The following is a 26725-nucleotide window of genomic DNA, read 5'->3' on the forward strand; positions in this document are numbered from 1 at the left end:
AATGGTTGGTTTACTAATCTGTGGTGAATCAACCCATGCTAAAATGCTAAATATATATATAATAAATACATATATTAGTCACTTAATGTGTTGCTTATTCTTTTAGAATAGGCACTTAATGTATTGCCTTTCCATTTGGAATTTTAAGGAGCCTCCAGTATGTGAATATTTCAGTCCAAGGAAATATTCTTTGAAAAAAGAATTTTTAATGTTTATTTTTGAGAGAGAGAGAGAGAGAGAGAGAGAGAGAGACAGAGTGTGAGTAGGGTGGAGCAGAGAGAGAGGGAGACACAGAATCCGAAGCAGGCTCCAGGCTCTGAGCTGTCAGCACAGAGCTCAATGCAGGGCTCGAACCTACGAACCACGAGATCGTGACCTGAACCGAAGATGGACGCTTAACCGACTGAGCCACCCAGGTGCCCCAAAGAAATATTCTTTTGTAATTAGTATTTTGGAACTATGGTAGGATGATAGGAGAAGATATTTTTTGGGTCTCTAGGCACAATTTAGCACATTTTAAAATTTTTATTACAGGATCTTAGCTTGTTTATTTACATGAATATCAAAGCTTACAGATTTCCCTTTTATTGGCAACACAAAAGAGTTGTACACAAGACTATCATTGGGTATTATACAAAAAGTACTTGACCCCCAATTTGTTTTTGAATGATTGCCTGAGGGAAATACAATTTATTCCTCTGAATATACACTGTATTACTCTGGAATTACACCAGAATTTCAGAGGTTTAAATGCATTAGTCCTATTGCTTTCTCTGTTCATAGACTTTTAGGCTTTACTACATTCACTGAAATAATTCTTCAGTTAAAAAGGAAGTTGAAGCTTGTATGATGTGGCCAAAGCATATTCAGAGGAAAATTAATGGCCTCAAATAAAGAATAATATTACATTAAGATTTGACAAAAAACAAAATCACAAAGAAAAACAAAAAGCAAATAAAACAATAAGAGAAAAGCAAAAAGAAGCAATTCCTGATGAAACGCGCAGAAATAAATCAGAAAACAAAACATAGCATTGATGAGTAAAAAAAACAAAACAAAACAAAAACTTGTTCTCAAAAAAACCCCCCGCAAAGTGGATAAATATATAGATTCTCTATTCTGGAGGGAGAAGAGAAGTCAGAAACACACCCCTTGAATACTGATAAGGGAGCAAGAACCAAGAAAGATAAGGTTTAAGCTGAGAGATCACACAATTTTGCTAATAAATTGTGTAATTAAATATGTTCTAAATATCACAGTGGACATACTAAAAACATTATTTGCTATTTATCTGAAATTTGCCTCAGATCTTTTGTGAAACAATATTGGAGAATGAATGAATGAATACATGAATGAAAAAATGCCCTAGGTAGAAGAAAACTTTTCAGACGTCTTTTTATCCTTTGAGGAAATTTCTTGGAATTTCTCCTTTGTAGTGGCTTATAAAATAATTATGGTCAACAATTTGTAGACTGCGCTCGTAAATTGACCAGTCACTCTTGCTTCTTCTCTCTTCACACTTCTTCTTTCCCTCCCTCCCTCTTTTCTTCCTTACGTACCTTCTTCTGCCCCTTTTTCATTTCTCTTTTTCTTAGAGTTTTTCTTTCATTGATTTCCTCGTGAAAAAGAAAACCTTGGAAGAGTTTTTAGATTTACACGTAGGACAAAAAAAGTTAAAAGAAAAGGTGAAAGGATTATAGATTTTTCAGCCCAGTGAAATAGAGGCAGAACAGTGATTTAGTATTAGCACAAAGTAGTTTTTCAAATTCTCTTTAATTACCAGAAGAAAGGTCCTATATATCTTTACTTTGTAGGCAAATAGAAGGACTTTTGACTTTATGTGAAAAATCCTGGAGGAACACATTCCTGTCAAGGAAATTGTGATTGTCTCATTTATAATGCTCATTTCACATAAACTTTTGGAATTTAACCATTTGGAAAATTCACTGTGCAATTTATGCCTTACAAGGAGTCACAAAGTACTTTCTGAACTTCTTTCCCAAATCTTTCAGATCATTCTCTCCATTTACAGCATCTTCTCAAAAGGGTTTCTTTTATCAGTTCATATTTCAGAGTGAAGTATATGGTGCCCGGGAGAATGAATTACTTCCTGACATTACTAATCCATGTTGGGTGCTTGGCCTGTCTTAGAGGACGCATATACATTATTTTCAGGCTTCTCAAAACATTCCTGTGCTCTCTATTTCCAGGATTGCTGCATCTCATGTGAAAAGCAGAGGATAAAATGAAGATTTTTCAGTGCGACATGCAATACTGGTTGTTTCCAGCTTTTCTGGCAATTGCTTATTTTTGCACCATTGTCCAGGGTCAAGGTAACGCAAAACTTTAAGATAATCATTAGGGCTGGGACTCTAGCTGCACTGGTTCCGATTATTATTTTTTATTTTACCTACCCTAATAGTGTTTCACTGGTTCTACTGTGTTTCTAGGCAGGGTCATATGTTGGCTTTTACTCAGTTTTACCAACTGTTTGCCTTGTAGAAACGTGCCACACAACTTTGATGATGGTTAAGACCTCACCAGTGACTGAGCATAGTCATTTTGTGGTGGTTTGTTAAATAGCTCATTCTTCACTTGCTTCTTTCTGAAAAGGCTGTGCAGATTTAATCGGCAGAAGCCAAATTTGCATGCTACCAAATCAGTTCCATTAATGAGGAGCTATAATGTGTGTATGTAGGTACCTGAGTCATGCCTTGTCTCTTAAATAGAAGGTCTACAAAATATTTCTACCACTTGATACCTGGTCCTTATTTTGTTCCTTTCCTTAAAAATTGAGCACACAATGTAGAGTTTCCTAAGAGTCTGACACAAACTGCTGATACACCATTTTAAGCATTTCCGGCTATTTCTAGCTTCGTTTTCATCGAACTTCATTTTTGAAATCTACTGTTTGTATTACTGGGATCTGCACCTTTATTTTTGGTTTCGACTCATTTTTCTAAAGTATGTTAAGAGGGGGTAAACTACCACTCATGGGCCAAATAACAGAAGACTGCTTGCTTTTGTCATTAACGTTTTATTGGAATGCAGCTATCTGTTTACATATGTCTGTGGCTGCTTCACATTGAGAATTTGAGTAGTTGTGACAGAAACTGTATAGCCCCCAAGGCCTAAAATATTTATTATCTGGCCTTTTGCAGAAGAAGTGTGCTAACCTCCGGAGTAAGTGCACAACGCGTATAAATGAGCAAAACTACCTTACTGGGTAAACACGATAATCTTGCAGAAACAGAAATGTTGGTACAGAGATTGTCATTCATCAGCTTAGCAAGGAAATGTAAATGAGATAAAGAAAGTTGTTTTAGGAGTGTTTATGTCTAATGCTTGGAATTTACAGTCGTAGAAAAGTCAAATGTTAAGAACCACCACACCCTGCTTCCTTAAAGTGAGGCGTGCTTGTTTGCAAAGGCATGGAACGTGACCCTTGGCAGGCTCGAACAGTGTTCAAACACTGAGCAAAAGACCGTATTTCTGACTACTTCATGCAACACACAGGGAACAGTTAGACAAATTCTGCTTACCCTGTTTACATTAATGTAAGAACACTTTCCGCAGTGGTACTAGAAATCTCAGGTAACTCACCATCGAAACTGTGGGATACAAGCACAGGTCCTTAGGAACAAAGAGCAGGCAAATCGCAAAGCCCTTCAGAGCCACTATCTTAGTCTAACTTAATTCAGAAATGGTCACTGGTGGAGTAACTGATCGCACAGAGACCCTTCTGGGGTGCTTTCAGGGATGCCGTCAGTTAGGCAGATAACTCACAATATAAGTTCTGTGTGTGGGGTGGGGGTGTAGCAAAAGACAAAGCTGGAAAGGTAGATTGGAGCCAAATTGTGGAGGATTTTAAACAGCTCTGTTTTTAGAGACACTGATAGCAATATCGCTGCTACTCATATTTGTGACCCATAGTGGCTTGGGGAATAAAAATTAAGTAGGAGAGACCATTGGAAGATTATACTAACGTGTCTGGGAAGTAGAGGTTGAGTGTCTGAGCCAGGTGGGGGAACAGAGAGAAGAAGTGAATCCAAGAACCATTTCAGAGGTAGAAGAGAGAAGACTTCCTTCCTGATTAGATATGGAGGGAGGTGTAAAAGGGAAATATCAAAGAGGACTGTAAGGCTTTTTGCTCAGTAGACGGGACCTTTAATTTCAACTCACGTGTTATTATTGCTTCTGTACCTTTGCGTCATAATTGCTTGTTTACCTATACTTCAGTACTTCTCTTATTGGTGTCTATATCTCTGATGCAGACCAATGCCTCAGTCATAGTAGACATTTGTTGAAGAGATTAATAAAAGAATAGGGGTGACTGAGTAGCTCATTCAGTTAAGCGTCTGACTCTTGATTTCAGCTCAGGTCATGATCTCACGGTTCACGGATTGGCCCCGCGTCAGGTTCTGTGCTGACAGGGCAGAACCTGCTTGGGATTCTCTCTTTCCCTCTCTCTCTACCTCTCTCTGTCTCTGTCTCTCTCTCAATATTAAAAGAAAAAAAAACTTGAAAAAGAATAAATGATGAAGCAAGTTTAATCTGAAGATGATGTCAGTCTCAGACACATATGTGGAGCTTCCACTGTTTGTGGAACAATCCAGGACAAGATGTCTGGTGGGTAGTGGGTGGTCTGGAGCTTAGGTGAAAGGGATGAGACAGGGGATATATCTGAACTGTTTTGTGCTTGGAGGTTATCTGATGGGGACCTTTGAGGTCTCAGAGGTGAATTGAAAAGGCATGGTCCAGTGGAGAAACTTTCTAGAAGGAAGATGGTGGGCACCTGCTGGAGGAAATCCCGGTAAGAAAAGACTTCAGATGTCATTGGCTTCTTTGGCTTTTAGGAAAGTACGTGAGATGTTTGAGAAACTGAATCTTATTTCTATCTACCATGACACCATTTATTTATGTGATTGATTTTGAGCAGAGAATAGATAATTGGAGTTGCTTAAAAAAATTTACTTTAAGTTTTATCTATTTGAAAGGGAGAGAGAGTGTAATTATCACTGGAAGTTAAGTGTACGTATAGAAGGACCTCCTTGGGGCTGCAGAAAGAAAAAGCATGGGTCTGGCATTAAAGATCCACAACTTTTTGTTCCATGAGACATTTATTTGTGCACTGGATTTACAGTGTTTCTGTCAGTCTTGCTACCCTTGCTCTGGCACAAGTCCCAGTGTCTTCCATACAGAGAAAAAGGAGCTAATTTTGAAGTTTGATACTATGACCTCATGCCTTCTTCTTTCTTAACTAGCATTTTTTCTGTTCACTGTTTTTCCCCGATAGGCAAAAACCTAAAGGAAATGTGAACTCTGTGTCTACCCAAGATTTTCTTTTAATGATTGAGAGAGTATTTTTGCATATATAGACAATAGGTGTGGTCTGTTGATGAAAGAAAATGGTGGTATTGCTTGTTGCTAGCAGTTGTAATGGGACTGTAGTCATCCACATCATTTATAAATTGTTTAAAAAGTTGAACGTGGATGGATATTGTTGTTGCAGTTGCTTCACATTGTATTTCTTTGAGCAGTTCAAAGGAAGCCAGTGCCCTCTGGGTCTGGAGCACCCTCTGTATTTTCTGGGCATGGAATCAGAGCATGGCCATTGTTATCCTAATCACTTTCTCCTGGAGGTTCAGAAGGCTGTGGCTGTTGACTAAAAAAACGTGTCAGGCTATAAACTCAGACCACATTTGAAGAACAGTGGCCTGGCCAGAGAATGCTGTAAAGATTTCTACTCTTTAACCTAGGAATCCTGGGTTGACTTATTTGCCCTCCTTGAGAAGTCCGCACACCTGGGGTACCAACAGAATGGGTTGATCCTCTTGCAACTGCCTAGACCTGAGGCCCTCATCCTATTTACTGTACTTTTCCACTTGACGATTCCCAGGCATGTCAGCTGTCTTTCACCAGGGTGTTCAGGCAGAACTCTGTCATGAGCTTGGCCCATGATGTCTAGCAGCCCACTGGCAAGATTTGGTGGAGACACTTGATATATTGTTTAAAATGGTTTAATTCTTATTTTAAATTTTCTTCCATAAGTAATAAGAGCCTACCTATGAATACATTATTCTCCCCAAGTTCCAGACTGAGCAAAATAGTAATAGTTTTTCTGTTCATCCAAATGTTGGGTTCAGCTATCTTCCTCTTGAATTGCAGTGTAGTTGTTCTTATGATAAATCCATATTATCCCATAAACCAGAGAAATGTAAACTCTTCCATTCATGTATGGTAAGCTAATGTTTTTGTTTTGTATGGCTAGCAATCTCTGCTAAGAGGCAGTAAAGGACAACAGGAAGAGAATAATTATTCTTTTTAAAAAAATTTTAATGGTTTTATTTATTTTCAAGAGAGAGACAGAGCATGAGTGGGGCAGGGGCAGAGAGAGAGGGAGACACAGAATCTGAAACAGGCTCCAGGCTCTGAGCTGTCAGCACAGAGCCCGATGTGGGGCTTGAACTCGTGAACCGTGAGATCATGATCTGAGCTGAAGTTGGACACTTAACCAACTGAGCCACCCAGGCACCCCAGAGAATAACTATCCTTGATTGTGTCCTTCACTGCTCATTGATTTTGAATGAGTGGATAGTTTGTAGAGAGGTAAATCACTCATTCACCTAGCTCAGTAAAGGGTGCCTTCTTAATATGGCTCTTCTGCCAAAGAAACAGAGCATTTTGCTTGGGGTCAGAGCTTGTCATTCACCAGTATGTAAACTTGGACACATCTCTAGCTTCTCTTTGGTTCCTTTATATGTAAAGTTGGGATAGCTGTGTATTTTTTGTGAGAATCCAGTGAGCTTTTGAGATCACCCATTAGTTGAAGTGAGGGCAAGAGGAGCAAACATTTACTGACCACCTATTATAATACATTGTATCCATTATCCTATTGTCTATTGCCATCTATGTTGTGCAGAAAGTATTGCTGTCACCTTTTCTAAAAATAAGGCTTTGGAAGAAACAATCACTTACTCAAGGTTCTTTATCTAATAAGTGACAGAACTAGAATCAAATTTGTGTCCAAACTCCATGTCATGCTACATCCCTGTGAAAGAGAATGTTTATTTCCTCCCCCTCTCTGTGTTTTCTCAAGCGAGAAAGAAAAGCAGGGCATAAAAATGGGTAGAACATGCTAACTTTTCTGTTACACATTAGCTTTTCTTTTTTGACAAACTAATTTTGATATTATATCATTAAAATCTTCTTCTTAAAGGATTTCTTTTGAAATTCTGGGACACTGATAGTAGGGTTCCAAAAACATGTTTTGAAGTTTGAATGACATACGTAAAAAGTAATATAGACGTACCCATTGTGTGAACTCTCAGAAAAGATTAAATATACTGGGATGAGTCATGACCATGTGCTATGGATCTTGCCAAACGATACAAATCAGCCAAATTTCATGAATGGATCAAAGTTTATAAAACATAATTATCTTTTATTGGTCTTTTTTATTTTGGTCCCTTTTAATCTCTTTCTCAGATGTTTTTAAATGAAGATCTTATTACTCTAATATGTCCATGATAGCCTTCTTAAATGACCTTATCATAAAATATATTGGATTACTAAAGTAAAAAACCTGAAGGCATAAAACAGGCCCCAGGAGAGTAGATTATAAAAGCTCACATGTTCCAAGTAGGGACACACACACACACACAATGTTTGTAACATAATGAACACATTTTGCAAGATTGCCTTCAGTTTAAAGTCGACCAGATTATTAAATTTTAACCCTAAGTCACAGTTTTTTGTCATAAGGTCCATACTATTTGACAAATGCTTATCTCTTAAGAAACAGATACTCTTGGGTTTGTATCATTGTGCAAACTGATCAATTCATTAATGGGGTTATAGAAAGAGCATACTTTGAGGTTGATGAAGTCATATATTTTGATTTCATTACTTTGACTCTTCAGTTTAACTAATGGAAACTTAAATGTTTCAATCCTTAAGCAATTTTTTTGTTTTTCTTTTTCAGTGGCTCCACCCACAAGGTTACGATATAATGTATTATCTCAGGACAGTATACAGATTTCATGGAAGGCTCCAAGGGGAAAATTTGGTGGATACAAACTTCTTGTGACTCCAGCTTCAGGTAAAATAGAGCTGTTTGTATTTTGTGGAGTATTAGCAACTTTTTACACATAGGTAACTAAAAATGTGAAATACTGAGTGTTGCTTTAAAATCATTTGTAAGAGGATTTTTTGAAAGTTTTCTTTTTAAGTTAATATTTGAACTTGAAATCTCACCCTCTAATCAAGGAAATAATGTTCCTAATAATGTTCCTAAAGTCTAAAGAGTCACTATTGAGCTCACCATAATTCTCCGCAGGAGAAGTTTCCAGATTAAAATCTTCACCACTTCTGTTTTGACATAGGATGAATATTTTTGGTGTGTTGACACTTAAAAAAAAATCCAATACATCTGGAAGGCCGATGGTTGTGACCAGCTGAGCAAATTATGATTAATTAACTTGATAGTATATTATTCAGCAATTACACGTTAAAATTATAAAAACTAAGTATACATTATAAAAATAAGTGATAAGTTAAAACAGGAAAGACAAAAGTTAAATTTATTGATCATGAAGATAAAGTAGTTATGTACATTTTTATACATTAAATTTTGGTTGAATTTTTTCTTCTATTTTATGTTTTTACTGTACACATCTGATCAACTAAAATAATACAGAGTATGTGGAAGAATCTCCACTGTCACATGGTGGTCATGGAGACAAAGAAGGGATCAAGAAAACAGACTGCTTGCTTTTAGAACTTGGTTCTGTGGGGCGTAAGATGTCATGTGGGCAAGTTATTCAGTCTCTCAGTTCCTCAGTTTCTTCTTACACAAGATGCACAAACAGCACTAGTACCCACCTCATGGAGTTGTTGTAAGGCTTAGAACTCAAAATGTGGTCTGGGAATCAGCAGCAGAAGCATCAGTTGAGAGCAAATGCAGACTATTGGTCCCCACCCCCCACTTACTGAACTGGCATCTAATTTTTACCAAGACTCACAGAGGATTCCTATGCGTATTAAATTTGGGAAGCACTTGTTATAAGGACTAAATTAATTTATAAATGCCAAGCACTTAAAAGAGTGACTGCCAAATGGTAGGAGCTCAATCATATTAACCCATGATTGATTTAAAGATGATCTTGAGTACGTCTCTCAGACCTCAGTTCCTTTCCTAGGATACATTTTCACATAGTACGTAACAAATATTTCATATAACACATCTGTATAATATATATTTACATAAGTATAATTTTTTCCTCTTTATTGGTGATAAAGAGATTTATAAGAACCTGGACTCTTTGCTGTTAGACACCTTTCTGCAACTCATTTAATGAGGTCAACAGATGCTCTGTTGTTCATAGTTGTGGACATTTTACCTAGTGGTGGATTTATTTTATTTTTTTTTTTTTTTAAATTTTTTTTTTCAACGTTTATTTATTTTTGGGACAGAGAGAGACAGAGCATGAACGGGGGAGGGGCAGAGAGAGGGAGACACAGAATCGGAAACAGGCTCCAGGCTCTGAGCCATCAGCCCAGAGCCTGACGCGGGGCTCGAACTCACGGACCGCAAGATCGTGACCTGGCTGAAGTCGGACGCTTAACCGACTGCGCCACCCAGGCGCCCCTCTAGTGGTGGATTTAAAACAAGCAGATGAAACACCTGGTTTCTTGCTCGGCCACTACTAAAAAAGAACCTTCTTCTATTAACAAATATTACCCATAGGCTCCTTAGAATGATTCTTGGTTCAGTGTTACCGATGCCAACTTTTCCCATGGTGGCCCACAGAAGTGACTCACTTGCAGAAAACGGTATTTCATTCTCAAGCCTGGTTCAGAATTTTCATTTTGAGGCATGGCCCGCTTTTGAAATAACTTTGACTTCTGAAAATGCAGTTTACATTCTAAAATAAGTGCTCATAGGAAATTCAAGTTAAAGAGATTCTTAAACATCATGACTTTAAAGGTCAAAATACAAATTTCCAATTTGTGGTACCTCTGAGAATTCCCCATATTGGATCTTGAAAAGTTATTCTTTTTTTTTGTTTGTTTGTTTCCTTCAGGTTATCAGTGTTTTAACTACCTGATTAATTGCTGATAATACTAAACTACTGAGTACCTCACGTAGGTGTCATAAAGGAATCAGGGAGTCTTAGAAGTGACTCGTGTAGCTTTGGAACCAAAGCTCAGCCAAATCTTTCAATCCCCTCCACCACAACATACCCACAAAGCAGACCTCCAGCTCTTGCTTAAACACCTCCAGAGACAAACTAAAAATTGAGAATGGAAGCAAATGATTTCTTCATGAATACTCGTTACATTTTTTCCAGTGACCCCATGTCCTTGCTGCCGTGACCCAAGCCAATAACACAGTGTCAACTCTCTGGTGTCTCCTTGATAAAACATAAACAGGGTAAATAAAGAGAGTAATAAACGCGTCTAGACACAAAATGTAGACATTTGAACACTGCAAGAGATGTTCCAAGTATTGTTTATACCAGTCTTTCCCAAAGCATGGTCCATGGTAATCTGAAAGATGCTACAGCTCTTAATACAACCTAATGGTTTAATGGTCAAATAAAGTTAAGAACTCCTGTCTTAAAGAGTTTAAAGCTTTTTTATTGTAAGATTCTCAAGGCCTTTAGTAAAATAATACACCCTATGCCTCTCAGAGTGGGGCTCTAATACAAAGTATCCTAAGACAGTTTTTTTTTTTTTTTTTTTAGTGATGCACACATTAAGAAAGATTTATTTGTAAGTATTTGTAGGAGATGAGTTTTAAGCAATAGAACTTTGTGAAACCAGGTTTAACATCTCGGACATAAATGCATTTAAAGAAATGGGTTTTGGCAAGAGAAAGGTTTCAGATTTCAGACATAACATCATTAATTTTATGAGAATATGATTAAAATTTATTATAATCTGTGTTATGTTTAATTCATTCAGCAAATTTCAGATGCTTTTTGCTATTAGTGTTAGTGAGGCAGAGGTTTTAAATTTCTCCTTTCTCAGACTTAGTAAGTGCTATTAGAAATCAGAAAAGAAATCTATCTTTGGAATTTTTCATAAAAGTTGAATATTTAATCAACAGTATTTCCAAGAAAGCCTTAGATGTTAGTCTAATTTGATGGAGAGATCATGGAGGTTTGAAATCTTTTCATGAACCAAGCTAACTTTTAAGTAGCCAGGCAATGATTGGTTCCATCAACATCTTGAGCCAGTTATGCTCAGATTTGAGATAATTAAATTGCTAGTGCTTCAGGGATGCTCTGACTCAGTTTAGAGAGACCATAGCAAAAATTCCACTGTAGACAATGACATTCAGTCTGCCCATACCTTTCCCTGCACTCTTAAGTGGAATTCTTTCCTTGAAGAATATATCTGATGGGAAGGGCTTACTGTCTTCTGATCCTGTACTATGACTTTCCCTAGCATATAAAAGCAATAATGCATTGTGATGAATGATTTTTCTGAATGTGTTTTGTCCTATTTAGACAACTGTTTAAGTTATACAAAGAGTAGAGCTAAGAATGAGAAGGAACAATATATTAAAGTTAAGTGCAACGTACGTATGCACCATCGTATATATTTTTAAATGTCTTGATTGCTTGATTAATACATTTTCTTAATGTATACAGTTAACCTGTTTCTTAGTACTGATTTATCTTTCTGTTTTATTATAGGTGGAAAAACCAATCAATTGAATCTCCAGAACACTGCAACTAAAGCAATTATTCAAGGTCTTATGCCAGACCAGAATTATACGGTTCAAATTATTGCATACAATAAAGACAAAGAAAGCAAGCCAGCCCAAGGCCAATTCAGAAGTACGTATTTACAGTTCTGAAAGTGTCAGCATGGGACTCTGTTCCAGCTCTGAGTTTGCCTGTAGTAAACATTGTAACAGGTTAAAATTGGATTGTTTCAATTTGAGGAGATCTTGAAAAGCATTTAGTACAATCTTCCATGAGTTCCTTCTGTCACTGATGCACCTCTGCTTCTCCCTTTACCCATTTCACTGCACGCCTACTTAAATCCGTTAATTTTTACTTTTTTTAAAGTTACATCACACTTTTTTTTTAATGTTTGTTTATTTTTGAGAGAGAGAGAGAGACACAGAGAGAGAGAGAGAGAACACGAGCAGGAGAGGGGCAGAGAGAGAGGGAGACACAGAATCCAAAGCAGGCTCCAGGCTCTGAGCTGTCAGCACAGAGCCCGAGGTGGGGCTCGAACCCATGAACCACGAGATCATGACCTGAGCCAAAGTCAGACACTTAAGCAACTGAGCCACCCAGGTGCCCCTAATTTTTACTTTTCAAATGCTCTTCCTAACACTGTTCCCTGAACCTTACCCAGACAACTCATCTACCCAGCACGTAGCAGGTGCTCAATAAATACTTGCTGAGTGACTCAATAGATGATGCCTGTACCTTCTTTATAGTATCCCTAGCAAATGCCAGTCCAGCCTCTATGTAAACAGTCTATACAATAAGGAATTTAACTTTTTCTAATAATTAATCAGCTGATTTTTATCATCAGCCTGTTATGTGCCAAGTCCTATGACAAACAGATTTGTGAATATGGTAAGTATTGGCTAGAGACATACATTCAGGGCTCTGTGAAGGGAGGTGATCTCTCTGCCCCAATAATGGGCTAGGATGAGAATGGACGGGGGATGGCTTCGTATTTGAGACAGTTCTCAAATAGTAAGTTGGGCAGCCAGGGAAAGGCAGGGCCTGCAGAGGTATTCTAAGCAGGAGAGAAAGCTCCAAGGTAGCCCAATCCGTGTCTGCATTAGAAAGCCTTTCCTTATACTGAGTTTAAAAGTTGTTCATACAGACAGTGATTCTTCTTTCAGGAAGATATTCATTCATTCATTCATTCATTCATTCACTGTTTTTTTTTATTTACCAAATATATACTGCATGACTACTAAGTGTCAGGCCCTATTTTAGGCACTGGGAACATGGCAGATCCCTTCCCCTGTGACCTTATATTCTCATGATCAGAGACCACAGCAACTCCCTCTTCCTGGGAGGGGCCGTTTAAATGTGGACGGGAAAGTTTTGTGTATCGTGAATGAAAACAGAAGAGGCCTGTCCTAGTTAACTTTCTGTGTTACTTCATTGTTAATATAGACTCTTTAAAAAATCCAACTTATTAAAGGATAATTTTAAACATTTTAAAAATCAGGATAGTTATAATAAATCCCTAAGTATCCGTCCATCAGTCACTTCAGCAGTGAGCCATTCATGGCCAGTCTTGTTTCATGTATTATCCCCCCTCCACCACTCTGCCCTAATTTTGAAGCAAATCTAGACATTTCAAATAACAATAGCTTTTAAAATCATGCCATTACATTAATCCACAAATCTGGGAGGCTGTGGTTTCTAGAACTCTGTGTGTAGCAGTGTTCTATCTGGATTTTCTGCCCCTCTTTCCTTTTTTTTTTTTCTTCCTCTTCTAAGTAATGGTTTAGGACATGTATTTTGTGATTTTTTTTTTAATTAAAAAAAAACTTTTTAAACCAGCTACCTGTTAAAACTTCTGAATAAAGACATTTGGTAAATCCACCTGTCAATAGGACAGGGAGATGTTTCAACATGCCATTCTTTTGAGATTCACATTGTCTGGAGCCTCTGGAAAAGGTTTTTATGTTATTCCATATAAATCAGCCTCTGTCTCCCTTTATGGCACTGTACTTCAGTTTCTGGCCTTGGACATTCCGAGTAAGCAAAATAACACTTCTTAAAATTTGTGAGAAGCAGTAAAAAGACAAGGAGACATTCATTTTAGGCTGAAGTTATTGCAATTGATTATTTCAGGTAGTTCACTGATTGAGCAGCGTAAGAAACAGGTGACCTTAAAAAGCTTTCCCAATAGCTATTTACTCAAAACACAAAAGGAAATGCAGTTAAGGGTCCCTGGATTACTCAGTCAGTTGAGTGTCTGACTCCTGATTTTGGCTCAGATCATGATCTCAAGATTCTGGGATCGAGCCCCACATCAGGCTCAGCACTGACAGCACAGAGCCTGCTTGAGATTCTCTCTCTCCCTCTCTTTCTGTTCCTTGCCTGCTCATGCACTCAATCTCTCTGTCTCTCTCTCTCTCTCAAAATAAATAAACATTTTAAAAGAAGGAAATGTAGTTTTCAGCTTGCTTAAACTGAAATAATCTTAGTGAGACAGTCTAACTAAGACTAGTGGGATAACTTATATGTAAGCATATATATTTCTTAGCTGCATTGTCTTTATTGTCAAGCTGGAGGGATTAGTTCTTCCCAAATAAAAGTGTGTAACAATGAAATTAAAATAACTTTGGTTGGTTTTCTTTTTTGTTTTGCTCCTTGTGAAATGGATCTATCAGTCTGGTCTCCCCTCCCTGGAAGACTTTCATGGCTGGGTCCAAGAAAATGATGATCCAGACAAATGCTGTGCATATGGGTTTATAATTAGTGTAGAGACTTGAGGTCCTCATGAGTCCATCTTCTGAACACAGGGAAGCATGAGAAACAATATTTGGAGTTTGAAGATAGAAAAGCATGTCTGATTTGGTGTGTATATTTGGCCAAGCAAATTAAGCATGGCCTCAGTTTTCAGCAAATGGGAGTAATGATATATGCCTATTACTGTGTGGATTAACTCACTTCAGCACATACTAGGGGCAAGGTTGCTGTTGTTATGATTAACGCCACTTTGCTTATGACAGTCTGTTTTCCAATTTAGTCTGTCTCCTGCATGAGGAAGACAGCAGCTTGGTATGACATATGTATTACATCTTATATGTAACCTAAGGGCAAAATTGAAAGACGACTGCTGTAGATAGATAGATAGATAGATAGATAGATAGATAGATATAGATGATATAGATAGATATAGATGATATAGATATAGATATAGATATAGATATAGATATAGATATAGATATAGATCAGAATGGTTTATGGCTCTATTTGGCAAACTTTCTTTTTGGCTACCATTTTCCTGTCATTTTGGAATGACATTTTGTTAATCTCTGCCTACAAAATTGTGTTCATCTTTTCATCTTTCCAAGTCTGGCTTAAATGTCACCTTCTCTGTGAAGTTTCCATGAGTCTCCACCTCTGGAATTATTCTTTGCCAGATCTATTTCTGCTTCTATCACTACTCGGCACAATTGTTCTCACATTAAAGTTGCAGCCTTCTTTTACAGAATGTAAGCAATTTGAGGCCATGGCCTATGGGTGGGTGGGGTTGAAGATGTAGCTTTGGAAAATTTCCACAAGAGGGTGAGCATTACACTTGTGGGATGATAAAAGTGTAGGCGGGCTGTATGGAGATGCAAGGCAACTTTAGTATATGATCATGTTTCAGGAATGGAAAACAGAAAAAGGAGCCAAAAAATGAGAATGTAAAGGAGGGGTCTGAGGAGTACAAGAAAATCCAGGATAGTGCCTTTGTAAAAACTCGCAAGGAGAAGAGGCAAGAGTCACTTAGAAGTCACTTAGAAATGACTTCTTAGAAGTGGCCAAGACTCATAAAAAAGCCAGAGAGTGAGGTCTAAAAAAAAAAAAAAAAAAAAAAAAAAAAAAGGATTTAGAAAATTAAAGGTTCAGTGGGAATAGCAGGATCAAGGCATCTTATACTGTTATTTTTATTTATTTTTTATTTTTTTATTTTTAATCTTGGAATTTAACCTCTAGGGTACCAGAAAGCCAAGGAAGGTTTCTAAGGAAACAAATAACAGAACTAGAGCAACATGACTTTGGCAGTTGGCAAGTCTCAGACTCTTTCAGCAAAGGGATCGAAGCCAGTAGAAAGAAGAGGAGGAGAGGAGGGAATGATAGCGATAGCATTAATGGAAGAACACCTTAGAGAAAGCAGGAATAATGGTTTGGAGAAAATCATTCCTTCCCCTCCATAGTCCACGGTGCAATAAATTTGCTGATTTCTTTGAAGTGAATGCAACAATTAAATGAAGTATCTCATCATAAGATAGCTTCTGCCTTTTCGTGGGGGTTTTATTTGTGCAGAAACCATCGCCATTGGTGGTGGTCTTGACTGACTCAAGCAAGTGAACGTGCCAAGCAATAGCGGGAAATGGCTGTGGAGTTTCAAGTAGTGGAAAGTGAAGCTATGAGGGAGTAGATTGGTACAGATGTATTAATTAATTCAGTATTAATTTTATACTGAAATTGACAAAGAAATACTACTATTTATTAGTAGGGACCCTTTTTTTTTAAGTTTGAAAGAAAATTATTTTGGATTCTCCACCTTCTATCGCAGATAGCCCGACTCCAAATGAAGATATTTCTGGACATGATCTTCCTAGAACAAAGGCCAACTCACTGACCTTGTTCAGAGACCAGAAGACTTGGCTTGAATCCTGAGCCAACACTTTCTGGTTTTATGAAATATGTTTTAATTACTTAGTCCTTTGTTCCCTCATGTACAAAATGGGAATAATCATGCTGATTTCATAGCAGTTGATGAAAGGTTGAATTTATTAGATACAGCTGCCCATAATGAGTCCTTGACCAAAGTAATTCCTTAGGTGTTTTCCACACCTTCCCATGACAAGGTTAAAATAAAATAGCAGTTCTAATCTTTGGGAGTGGAATTCTACCATGGAGCTAATTTCTACTTAATACTCTCAATACTTGCAAAGGTTTTAGTAAAACTCACTGAATATTTTCTTTCAGACATTAACATAACATGTTGCTATGTTTCTACTTTCCTTCCAGTTAAAGATTTGGAAAAAAGAAAGGATCCAAAACCCAGAGTCAAGATTGTGGATAAAGGAAATGGGAACAAACCATCTCCACCAGAAGAAGGTCAGATTATTTTTTTTGCTTGCTTATTTGGCAGTTGAGTTTTAATAACACAAGCAATACACACATACCTGGCCGTCACCCCATCAGAAGAGTGCAGATCTGGTATGGAACTCTACTTCATCCCCATGTCACTCCTGCCTTCCTCACTTGTAGAAACTGTCAGCACTTTTCTCTCACTTCCTCTCCGTCTTTAATACATCACCAGGTTCTTGTGGATTTTTTTTTTTTATTGAAATACTGACAGAATCTGTTCATTTCTTTCCATGTCAACTGCCATTTCTTTTCTGGTGTACAGGATTATTTAGCAAAATCTCTATTTGTTTTCTACCCAGAAGTTTGAGCAATCTTTTCAAAAACAAATCTGAACTTATGCTCTCCCCACACACATCTTAAAACCCATTCAGTGGCTTCCAACTGCTCTTAGGATACAGGCCAGAATTTTTAACTAGACCTCCAAGCCCTGCCTACCCTTGGAACCTACCTGTATCTTCCTCTCCTTCCTCATCTAACAGCTCACTGCTTTTTAGCCCTGCCGGCTCTCTTTCAGATCCTTTAAAGATCTGGTCTCTCTCTGCTGCACTGTCTGCATGAGATACTCTCCCCATCACTATGCTGCTTAAATACGTCCTCTTCTTCCTGCAAAGCTCAGTTCGATCTCCTCCTTCACATGCCCTCATACAACAACTAGCTTTCCTTCATAGCATTTTATATTTACTTATAATTTGTTTTTTTTTAATATTTACTTATAATTTGAATGTCTTTTCCACTAGACTGTAAGATCTGAGAGAACAACGATTTGTCTGTTTTTGCTCCTCACTCACTCCTCAGTATCTAGAACTGAGTATCTAGTAATTTCTGATACATAACAGGCATCTAAGTAAAGATTCACTGAATGCAAAGATACGTAAATGGTCTACTAAAAATGTAGAATACTAATGGATAAAAAATATTGTCACCCAGCAATAAACACTCAGTGTTTATTTTCATGCTTTGGCATATGACTTTTCAGTCACTTTTCTGTGAATATACAGACACATATGCAGAGCCTGCCATATTGTATTTCTTATTCTGTGCATTGACAAAACTTTCCATGTGACTGCATATAGGAGGTATGACAACCTAGTGGCAAATTGCATCAGCATGCCATTTACCTGCCTGAATTCAAAGCCTGCCTTTGCCTTAAGTTTGAGTGATTCATACTGGTTATACTAAATTCTTTCCTTTTTTTTTTAATGTTTATTGATTTTTGAGAGAGAGAGAGAGAGAGAGAGCAAGCAGGAGAGGGGCAGAGAGAGAGGGAGACACAGAATCTGAAGCAGGCTCCAGGCTCTGAGACGTCAGCACAGAGCTCAACATGGGGCTCGAACTCACAAACTATGAGATCATGACCGGAACTGAAATCGAGTTGGACACTCAATTGACAGAGCCACCCGAGTGCCCCCAATTTTTTTTTCTTGTTTTTTTTAAATACATTTTTCCCCTCTGCTGGACTTAAAGTCCTTTTGTATTTTTTGTATGGTTATAATTAAATTTTAACATACATATAAATCAAAAGCTAAAACTAATCCATATCTTTACTCTTTCCTAACCAATACAAAATTCTGTAATACTTTAACTTCCAACTATCCATCTCCTGTATTTTACACCACTCAAGGCAGATACATTAAATTTAGCTTCTTTTTTTGCCTCATGAAGTATGCAGTTTAAAATAATTATTATTTTAACAGTCAGGGTTTGTCCAGATATCAAGATTTCCCATGTTTATGAATTTATTTGCTCATCATTCCATCTTGTATCTCTGATACAGAGAGAGGATCTCTGTTGGTAAACTCAATTTTATTCATACAAAAATATGTTCACCTGCCACTTGGTGTTGAAAGATTAGCTGTCGTCTCCGGTTATTTAGAAGATGTGTCACTATCTTCTGGCTCCTGTTTTTGACAAGCCTGTTGTTAGTCTAAATATTATTCCTTTTCAGGTAGTTTCTCTTTTCTCTCCAGATGACTTTCAGACATTCTGCCCTTTTTCTTTGGTGTTCTCTTGTTTCACTATAAAAACCTAGTTACAGATTTCTTTGTGCTCCCAGAACTAAGAGCTCTATCTTTCACCAGCTTTTTTTTTATTTTTTTTATTTTTTAATTAATTTTTTTTTTCAACGTTTATTTATTTTTGGGACAGAGAGAGACAGAGCATGAACGGGGGAGGGGCAGAGAGAGAGGGAGACACAGAATCGGAAACAGGCTCCAGGCTCTGAGCCATCAGCCCAGAGCCCGACGCGGGGCTCGAACTCACGGACCGCGAGATCGTGACCTGGCTGAAGTCGGACGCTTAACCGACTGCGCCACCCAGGCGCCCCTCTTTCACCAGCTTTGAAAACTACTTAACGTTTAGCGCTTCAAATATTTTTTTCTCAGTTATCTATTCCTTTTTCTCTCCTCTCTTTCTCTGTATTTAAATTAGATTTATCATAGATAGTCTCCTCCAATGATCTATATCTCTTCATTTTCATATTTTCTACCTCTGTGACTTTATCAGTGACATTTTGGATAACTTCCTTTGCCTTTCTATTAGTGCACTAATTATCTCTTTTCCTTTTTCAAATCTGCTTTTTAATGTGTACTTTCCAATGAATAAATCTTTCATTTCTAGAAATTGTATTTAGTTCTTTAATAAATTTGCTAATAATTTTTATGGTACTTTGTTCTATTTTAGTGCTTTAAAAATTATTACAATATTTCTTTAAAAATTTTTTTGTAAGTTTATTTATTTTGAGACAGAGAGAGAGCATGAGCAGGGGAGGGGCAGAGACAGAGGGAAAGAGAGAATCCCAAGCAGGCTCTGCACCACCAGCCCAGAGCCCAATGCAGGGCTTGAACCCATGAATCATGAGATCATGACCTGAGCTGAAACCAACTGTCAGACTCTTAACTGACTGAACCACCCAGGCACCCCGAATTATTACAACATTTCAAAAATATTTCTTTTATATTCTGAGCCCAATAATTATATTATCTAAAGTATTTTGGAGCTAAATTCTTCTTTTCTTTTTTTATGCTGGTTTTCATTCCTGGTGCTTGTTTTCTTGTTTGATGTGTCACATTGGTTTGTGAGCTCATTTGTGGGAATTCTTCACAGTATGGTTTAGGGGTGTGCCTTTCCAGAGAGGTACCCTTAGGTAGTAACTATTTATGTTAATTTCTTGTCTTAGAACACTCAGAATTTGTCCATGGTTACAAATTCATAGGAGAGACACTTTTCTTCCACATAGAGCTTAGGCCAATACAAACTCTTTGTTATTGCCCTTGCTGGAAAGTAGAGATTTTTCTAGTCCATCATTTCACTAAGGGTATAGCCTTTTGAGGGTGCTTCCTTTACTTGGGAAGTATCAATTTCAACCGCCCACATAGAATGCATGCAAGGTCTTGTTCTTATATGAGTATTAAAGCTGAACTTCTTGACTTGCAAATTCCTGGTTGATATGAAATCTATCAGATATATATTTCTCATTACAATAAATAATTTGTGAGAAGAGATTTTTGAGACTATGCATATGTTGCTTTTCTCATTAAATTTTTACCCACTTGTTTTAACATTCATTGATGATTCTTGCCTCAATCAGTTACTACTATAGTGTTTATAAAAATGGTAATTTTCTGCACTCCATTGTTTACGTGTATTAACTGGCTTTCTACTGTAAGGGCTATCTTTCCCTTTGCCCACATATATTTGTCTATTTGTATCAAAATGGACTCATAGATTCTTATTTTATGGGATGGATTAAAATCCATTACTATCATTATTTATTTTGATGCTCAAATTCTTCCAGATTTGTTCAGTGGGAGCTATTTCAAGCTGTGCTCTATGCCTATCATTCTTTAAGCTTTTCTTACTTTATGGCACCAACCTTACATTGCAGAGTCTTCTTGTATTTTTTCTGTCCTGCTCTGAAATCAATCAGTAATTCAAGAAATTCTGGTTTCTTTTCATAGAATGGTATTTAGATACCAAGATGTGGGCACTAGATGTGCTCATTGCTTCTAGGTTGTTATTGTTTCTAGGTCCTCTTAGCTGAGAGTACACATGCACTGCACACACACACTCCTCTGTTTATCTATCATCTGTCTTAAAGCTACAACTTGTATCTACTTTAGACTGATATCACGGGGTTCATTCTAGCCCCTCCCCTTTCCATATTTATAATCCCTTTGCAAGGGATTTGGGAAACATGGCTCCCAAAATCTTAAATATATCTGCTTATATGCTCAGTCATAAAAGTCATTTTAGGATTTCTAATCTATACACACTGTAAAAAATATCTGTTAATTAGAGTTCAATATTTGCCTTTAGTGTGGGTCTACAATAAAACAAACATCTGTGTTCAAAAGGATCTTAGGTTAGTTCTTTTCTTCCCTATTCACTGTGGTTTTGTTATTCATTTTTAATACAGCTAGGTTAATTTATGAGTATGTAAAACACTAATGTGGTTCCAAGAGCAAAAAAAAAAAATTACACAAAAGGTAACACTCAAAAGAAGTATCAGTCCCCTTTTTTCATCTACCTAGCTTTACTCACCCATTCTAAGTAACCAAACTCATTAGTTTTGGATTTGTCTTTCCTATTCATTTTTGAAAAGAGAGATTTGTAAATATTTTTATGGAGGATTCTACATGTAAGCTCTTAGCTGAGTTTTAGCTTAGCATTCTTCACCATGCAGTGTTTAAAGAATGGCACTCAAGGTGAGATCTATCTTCCATCCATGGATTAGAGTTGGTCCCAGAATTTAGGTATATCTAGATATTACTAAATATCCTAAGTTCTTCATTTTTTCCCCTGATTCCCCTTCCTCCTGCCCTTCTAAAATCAAGGATTAAATGAAGTGAATTAAATACAGGAAAATGGACAATGAAACAGTAAGAGTAATGTGGACACATGTTTTGATAACTGTAAATGAACATCTGGAGGACTGGTCCTTCAGCAAAGCATTTGCTTTACTCACTAAACATGATTATGGAAGGACCTTCCCTTAGCCCACTGTCAGGCAGAAGCTGTTTCAAGGTCTTTATTGCAGTGATCAGGACGTGGGCTAAGGCAAACACTCTCAGCAGTTTTGTGGAAACAAAGATGGCTTCCTCTTTTAGGCAGGGGCTCCTGTGAGGTGTGTGCAGAGACAGTGTGGATTCTGAGGGCACTGGCTGTGGAGAATTGTCTTAAGACATAAATTGTAAACAGTGGTGACAGTCCAGGCCAGAGTTAGGGCTCCCAGGAGATTGAGGAGGAGCGTTCATGGGGCCCACTGGCAACCAGAAGGCCTTCCCCACCCAAGTGTTAATGTACCACTTGCCATAGCCCCTCTTCTAAATGTGCTAGCCCCAGAATTCACGTTGAACTGTGTTGCTGTTTGTTCTATTTATGGTCTACAATTTTTGGTACAAGAGTTGACATTGATAGTGGCTGAGATACAATCAGACATATTTCACATAATTTAGAATTTTAGTTTCAAAGGTTAAGAGCCTTAACAGAAGTTGCTGTGCAGTGAAATAGTTACGTGTTTTCAATCTACTGTACGTTTCTTCAATAATCCAAAGCAAACTCCCAAACAAAAGTGGTATTTGCCTTTAAGCATAATATTGGCATTTTTGCCTCAACAGCTATTTCTCCATTGTCCAAACAGCTTTCTTCAGTTATTTTTGGTGTTTTGAACAAGAATGCAGAGCCCAACTGAAAAAGATTATGAAACAGATAGGAAAAGTCACATAAAGTTTTCCCCCCCTCTTAATGGTTTTTAAAGGATCTGACCCTCTTTGTTTTCTTTTAATAAAAAAAATCATTTTAAGTTTTTTACAATGAGAAGATAAAGGTAAAGTCTTTTTTTTCTTAGGAAAAAATATGAGCTGAGCACAAGTTACTCTTCCAACGATTGGCAAACTGTGGCTCGCAGTCCAAGTGCATCCTCTGTTTTCTTACACCGTATAAGGGTTTATTGGCATACAGCTATGCTCAATCTTTTACATACAGTCTATAGCTGCTTTCCTGCAAAACCAGAGTTGAGCAGATAGAACAAGTATCATAGGACCTGCAAAGACTAAAAGATTTTCTACCCTGCCCTTTTCATAAAATGATCACTGTTCCTTGCTTTTGAATGTGCTGGAACAGAATCACTTGATGAACTGAGTAATTTATCGCTTTTCTGAGGAGTGCTGGTCTGTGTTGGTATTTTCAATAAGAATCGCATAGGATGGGGTACCTGGGTGGCTCAGCTGGTTAAGCGTCTGACTCTTGATCTTGGCTCAGGTCATGTTTGTGAGATAGAGCCCCACATCGAGCTCTGTACTGACAGGGCAGAGCTGCTTGGGATTCTCTCTCTCCCTTTCTCTCTGCCCTTCCCCCACTCTCTCTCATGCATGCTCTCTTTCTCTCTCTCAAAATAAATAAATAAACTTAAAAAAAAAGAATTGCATAGGATGTGCTCTTATATATAAACCTTCAATGGATCCTACTTCTCCTACAATCACATTTGACCTCTTAAAATCTGAAACATGACAACTCCCAAAATTTAGTTGTGAGGACTATATTTGTTAGCATGCGTGAAGTGCCTAGAACATAGTAAGTGCTACATAAGTATTTGCTACTGATATTGCAATGTATAATTTGCATGAATCAATATAATCACAGACCAAACTTTTATGTTATCGATTTAACGATAAATGCATAGAGGAGGTCTGGTGATTGCCCCTTAGTGCTGAGCACTGAGTTAGGCACTGAGACTTAACTAGTGATCACAGTTGAGAGGATTCTACCCTCAGTCCACTCATGTAGTCTGGCAGGGACTCAGCACTCTTGGAGAAGAGTCAGTTTTGCCTTGGGTATCATCATTATGGTTGAACAATAGCCAGGGCTCACGATTGTTCTGAAGGTATGTTATTACTAGGACCACCTATTTCCCATTAATAGTTTCATGATTTCTGGGCTCACTGTTAAGAGATAAATCTGAAATGTTAACACCTTTTCCACCAGTTATTCTGGGTCTTAGATCTGCCAAACCCAGGATTCTGAGTTCGGTTCAACAGGAGTGGGGATGTGAATTTTGGTAAGGCAGGAGTGAGAAGATCAGCCACAGTATGGGAGAATGGGTGGGGTGTGTGGGTTAATGCTGGCTCCATCTTTACTCTTAGAGATTAGAGGGAATGGATTGGGTCCATTCATAAACTGGACACTGGAGTTAGGTTGTGGGCTGGAATTCATGCGTTAAAGTATTTAGGAGGGTGCCTGACCCCCAGAGCATGCTCTGTAGATATTCCTCTTCCTCTTCCTTTTCCTTCTTGTGCTTCACTATTCTCTGACTCCTTTTCATTTTTCTCGTTATTGTTATAATTACTATTATCTAGACAGTGGATACCAGCAACAGCACTAGGGTGGACTAGAATATCTCTGCTCATAAGCATAGAGAGAATTTGAGGAAGCACCTCTGTCTATCTGTGCCTGTGCCGAGTGGGGGGAAATGTCTTGAGAATTCATAACGATGGGCCCATACCGTGTTCAAATTAAGCATTCAAATTTACCTTCCTCACATGCTCTGGGAACCTTCCATTCAAGAGATTAATGTAAAAAATTGCTCAGCGTTAGTAAAAGTAGGGTACCTGGCAGAAGTAAACACAAAATCACATTTGAGGCACATATGTATGACTCAAATTCCAGAGATTGCCACAGATACAGCAATGCCAAGAAAGAGCTCAGAATCCAAACTTGTGAAGCATAGAAGTAAACCATGTGCTATGAATAACAATCAGAAGACACAGAAAGGGTGGTCTCAGAATCCCAGGGGTTTCAATTGTGGAATGATTACATACAGACTATAAAATAAACAATATTATTAAAGTCATAGAAATATTAAAAATGAGAGAAGAAGAGATTGAGAGACTATGAAAAAGAGAATATCTGGATTTGAGAAGTGATCAAATAGAAGATAAAGAATTGTGAAGAGCATAAATGGGTAGCCATACCCTGAATCGTGTTGGGGAATCTTTGACCAGAGTCAAAGATAAGACTTTGAGAGACAGAATTGGAATGAGGAGGGGTGAAGGGACTGGTTGAAGCCATTTCTAAATGACAGAGAACTAGCCGCGTGCTGTGGTATGTTCTTCAGGGTTTTTTGTATATTAGATACACCACTCTTTTTAAAAAATGATGTTAAGTAATTTTATTTATTAATTCATTCAGAAAAAGGTTGAGAAGTTTAGCAAGTTCAGCTTGCTCAATAAACTGGTGACCTGTGTTTGAGGAAGAAAAGAATTACTGTATTAATTTTAAAATAAATCCTGATCTGTTACAACTGTGTCATAGAAAAGCTGTGATATAATTATGGCCCTGTTTCTCCTCACTTCGCTCTAAGCATTTCGTAGCATTTCATGGAAGCACAGAACAAGCAAAGATAGTCTATGAAGCACGAGGCATTAGACACATCATAGGTTTCTGGAGTCTGTGTAACATGCTCAGAGGAGACGTCAGAAGGTGATATGAATTGCTTCCCAGCCTGAGGTTTAAGAGAAGAAATAAAAAACATTTTCATCAGAATACTTTTTTCTTCCCATACTGAACCTTCCTTTTTCCATCTTGTTTTCCTTTTTACTTACTGAGATCACTATGACTTAGAATACAGCACAAAAGCTTTGTGGTCAAACATCTCTTGATGTAAAATCTTCCCTGGCTTGTTACCTAGGTCTGCAGCCTTAGGCACACAGCAGTGCGCCCTTATCTGCAGGAGACGCGTTCCAATACCCCCAGTGGGTGCCTGAAAGCACAGACAGTACCGAACTCTCTACATCTGATGCTTTTTCCTATATACGCACACCTATGATAAAGTTTAATTTGTAAATTAGGCACAGTAAGAGATCAACAACAATAACTACTAATAAAAGAGAACAATTATAACAACATATGGTCATAAAAGTGCTGTGAATGTGGTCTCTCTTTCTCTCTCCAAATTACCCTGGTGTCCTGTTCTCATTTTCTTCCTGGGACGATGTGTGATGATAGCATGGCCGCCCACGTGGTGAGATGAAGGGAAGGGGATGACGTGTAATGAAGTGATAGGCTGTTGTTGACCTTCTGATGATACCTCAGAGGGATGATCATCTTCTCCTAGACCGAGTTGACCTCAGGGATAAAGGAGGACCATGGATAAGGGAGGACTACTCCATTAACCTCCCTAAGCCCTAGTTTCTTCACTGGAAAAAGCAGCATAGTAGTCAAAATAAGCATATGCCTAGTTGTGAGAATGAAATGCTAGCACATATATGACATGCCTGGGCACTTAAGGAATGTCAGGTTCTACCCCATTTTCCATTTCCTTTTTTAAAAGTGTATTTATTTATTTGGAGAGGAGAGAAAGAGAGAGAGAGAGAGAGAATGAGAAGGGGTAGGGAAGAGAGAGAGGGAGAGAGAGAATCCTTAACAGGCTCCCCTCTGTCAGCACAGAGCCCAACTCGGGACTCAGTCCCACAAACCATGAGATCATGGCCTGAGCCAAAATCAAGAGTCGGACGCTTAGCCAACTGAGCCACCCAGGTACCTTTCTGTTTATTTTTATTATTATTTTTTTAATGTCTTGATTTCAAGGAGAAAATAGCATACAGAATTCAACAGAGTATCTTACATGATCAACAACTATTTGTTGAATATTTGGATGTGGCTTCTTTGAGACTCGAGGAGAGAGTCACAATTCTGTGGAGAAGATTAAGAAAAACTGCGTTAATGAAAAGAATGTTTTTATCACAAAAAAGGCAGAAAGTTGATTTCTGTTTTTCTCCTTGATGTGAAGCATTACAATTCATGTTTTCAGGAATTCAGAGAGACACGAGGCAGAATCAGTCACTCAGAAAATAATCATTGAA

At 37.8% G+C, this 26725-nt stretch overlaps 1 protein-coding gene across 2 annotated transcripts in view; it reads left to right on the forward strand.

The window, feature by feature from the left end:
• Positions 1–2245: 2245 nt before the first annotated feature.
• The window catches only part of COL14A1 (collagen type XIV alpha 1 chain), a 194872-nt gene continuing 170392 nt past the window's right edge, over positions 2246–26725 (forward strand). For both annotated transcript variants that reach the window (XM_047073804.1, XM_047073805.1), the window contains exons 1-4: positions 2246–2333; positions 7985–8101; positions 11706–11849; positions 16746–16835. In XM_047073804.1, the coding sequence (XP_046929760.1) occupies positions 2246–2333; positions 7985–8101; positions 11706–11849; positions 16746–16835 (439 nt within the window). The remainder of the gene's footprint in view (positions 2334–7984; positions 8102–11705; positions 11850–16745; positions 16836–26725) is intronic.

This window comes from Lynx rufus, unplaced genomic scaffold (genome assembly GCF_022079265.1).
Source record: "Lynx rufus isolate CCGP_SWC_20201006 ecotype Redwood Valley unplaced genomic scaffold, mLynRuf1.p SCAF_12, whole genome shotgun sequence".
NCBI classification, from domain to species: Eukaryota; Metazoa; Chordata; class Mammalia; order Carnivora; family Felidae; genus Lynx; species Lynx rufus.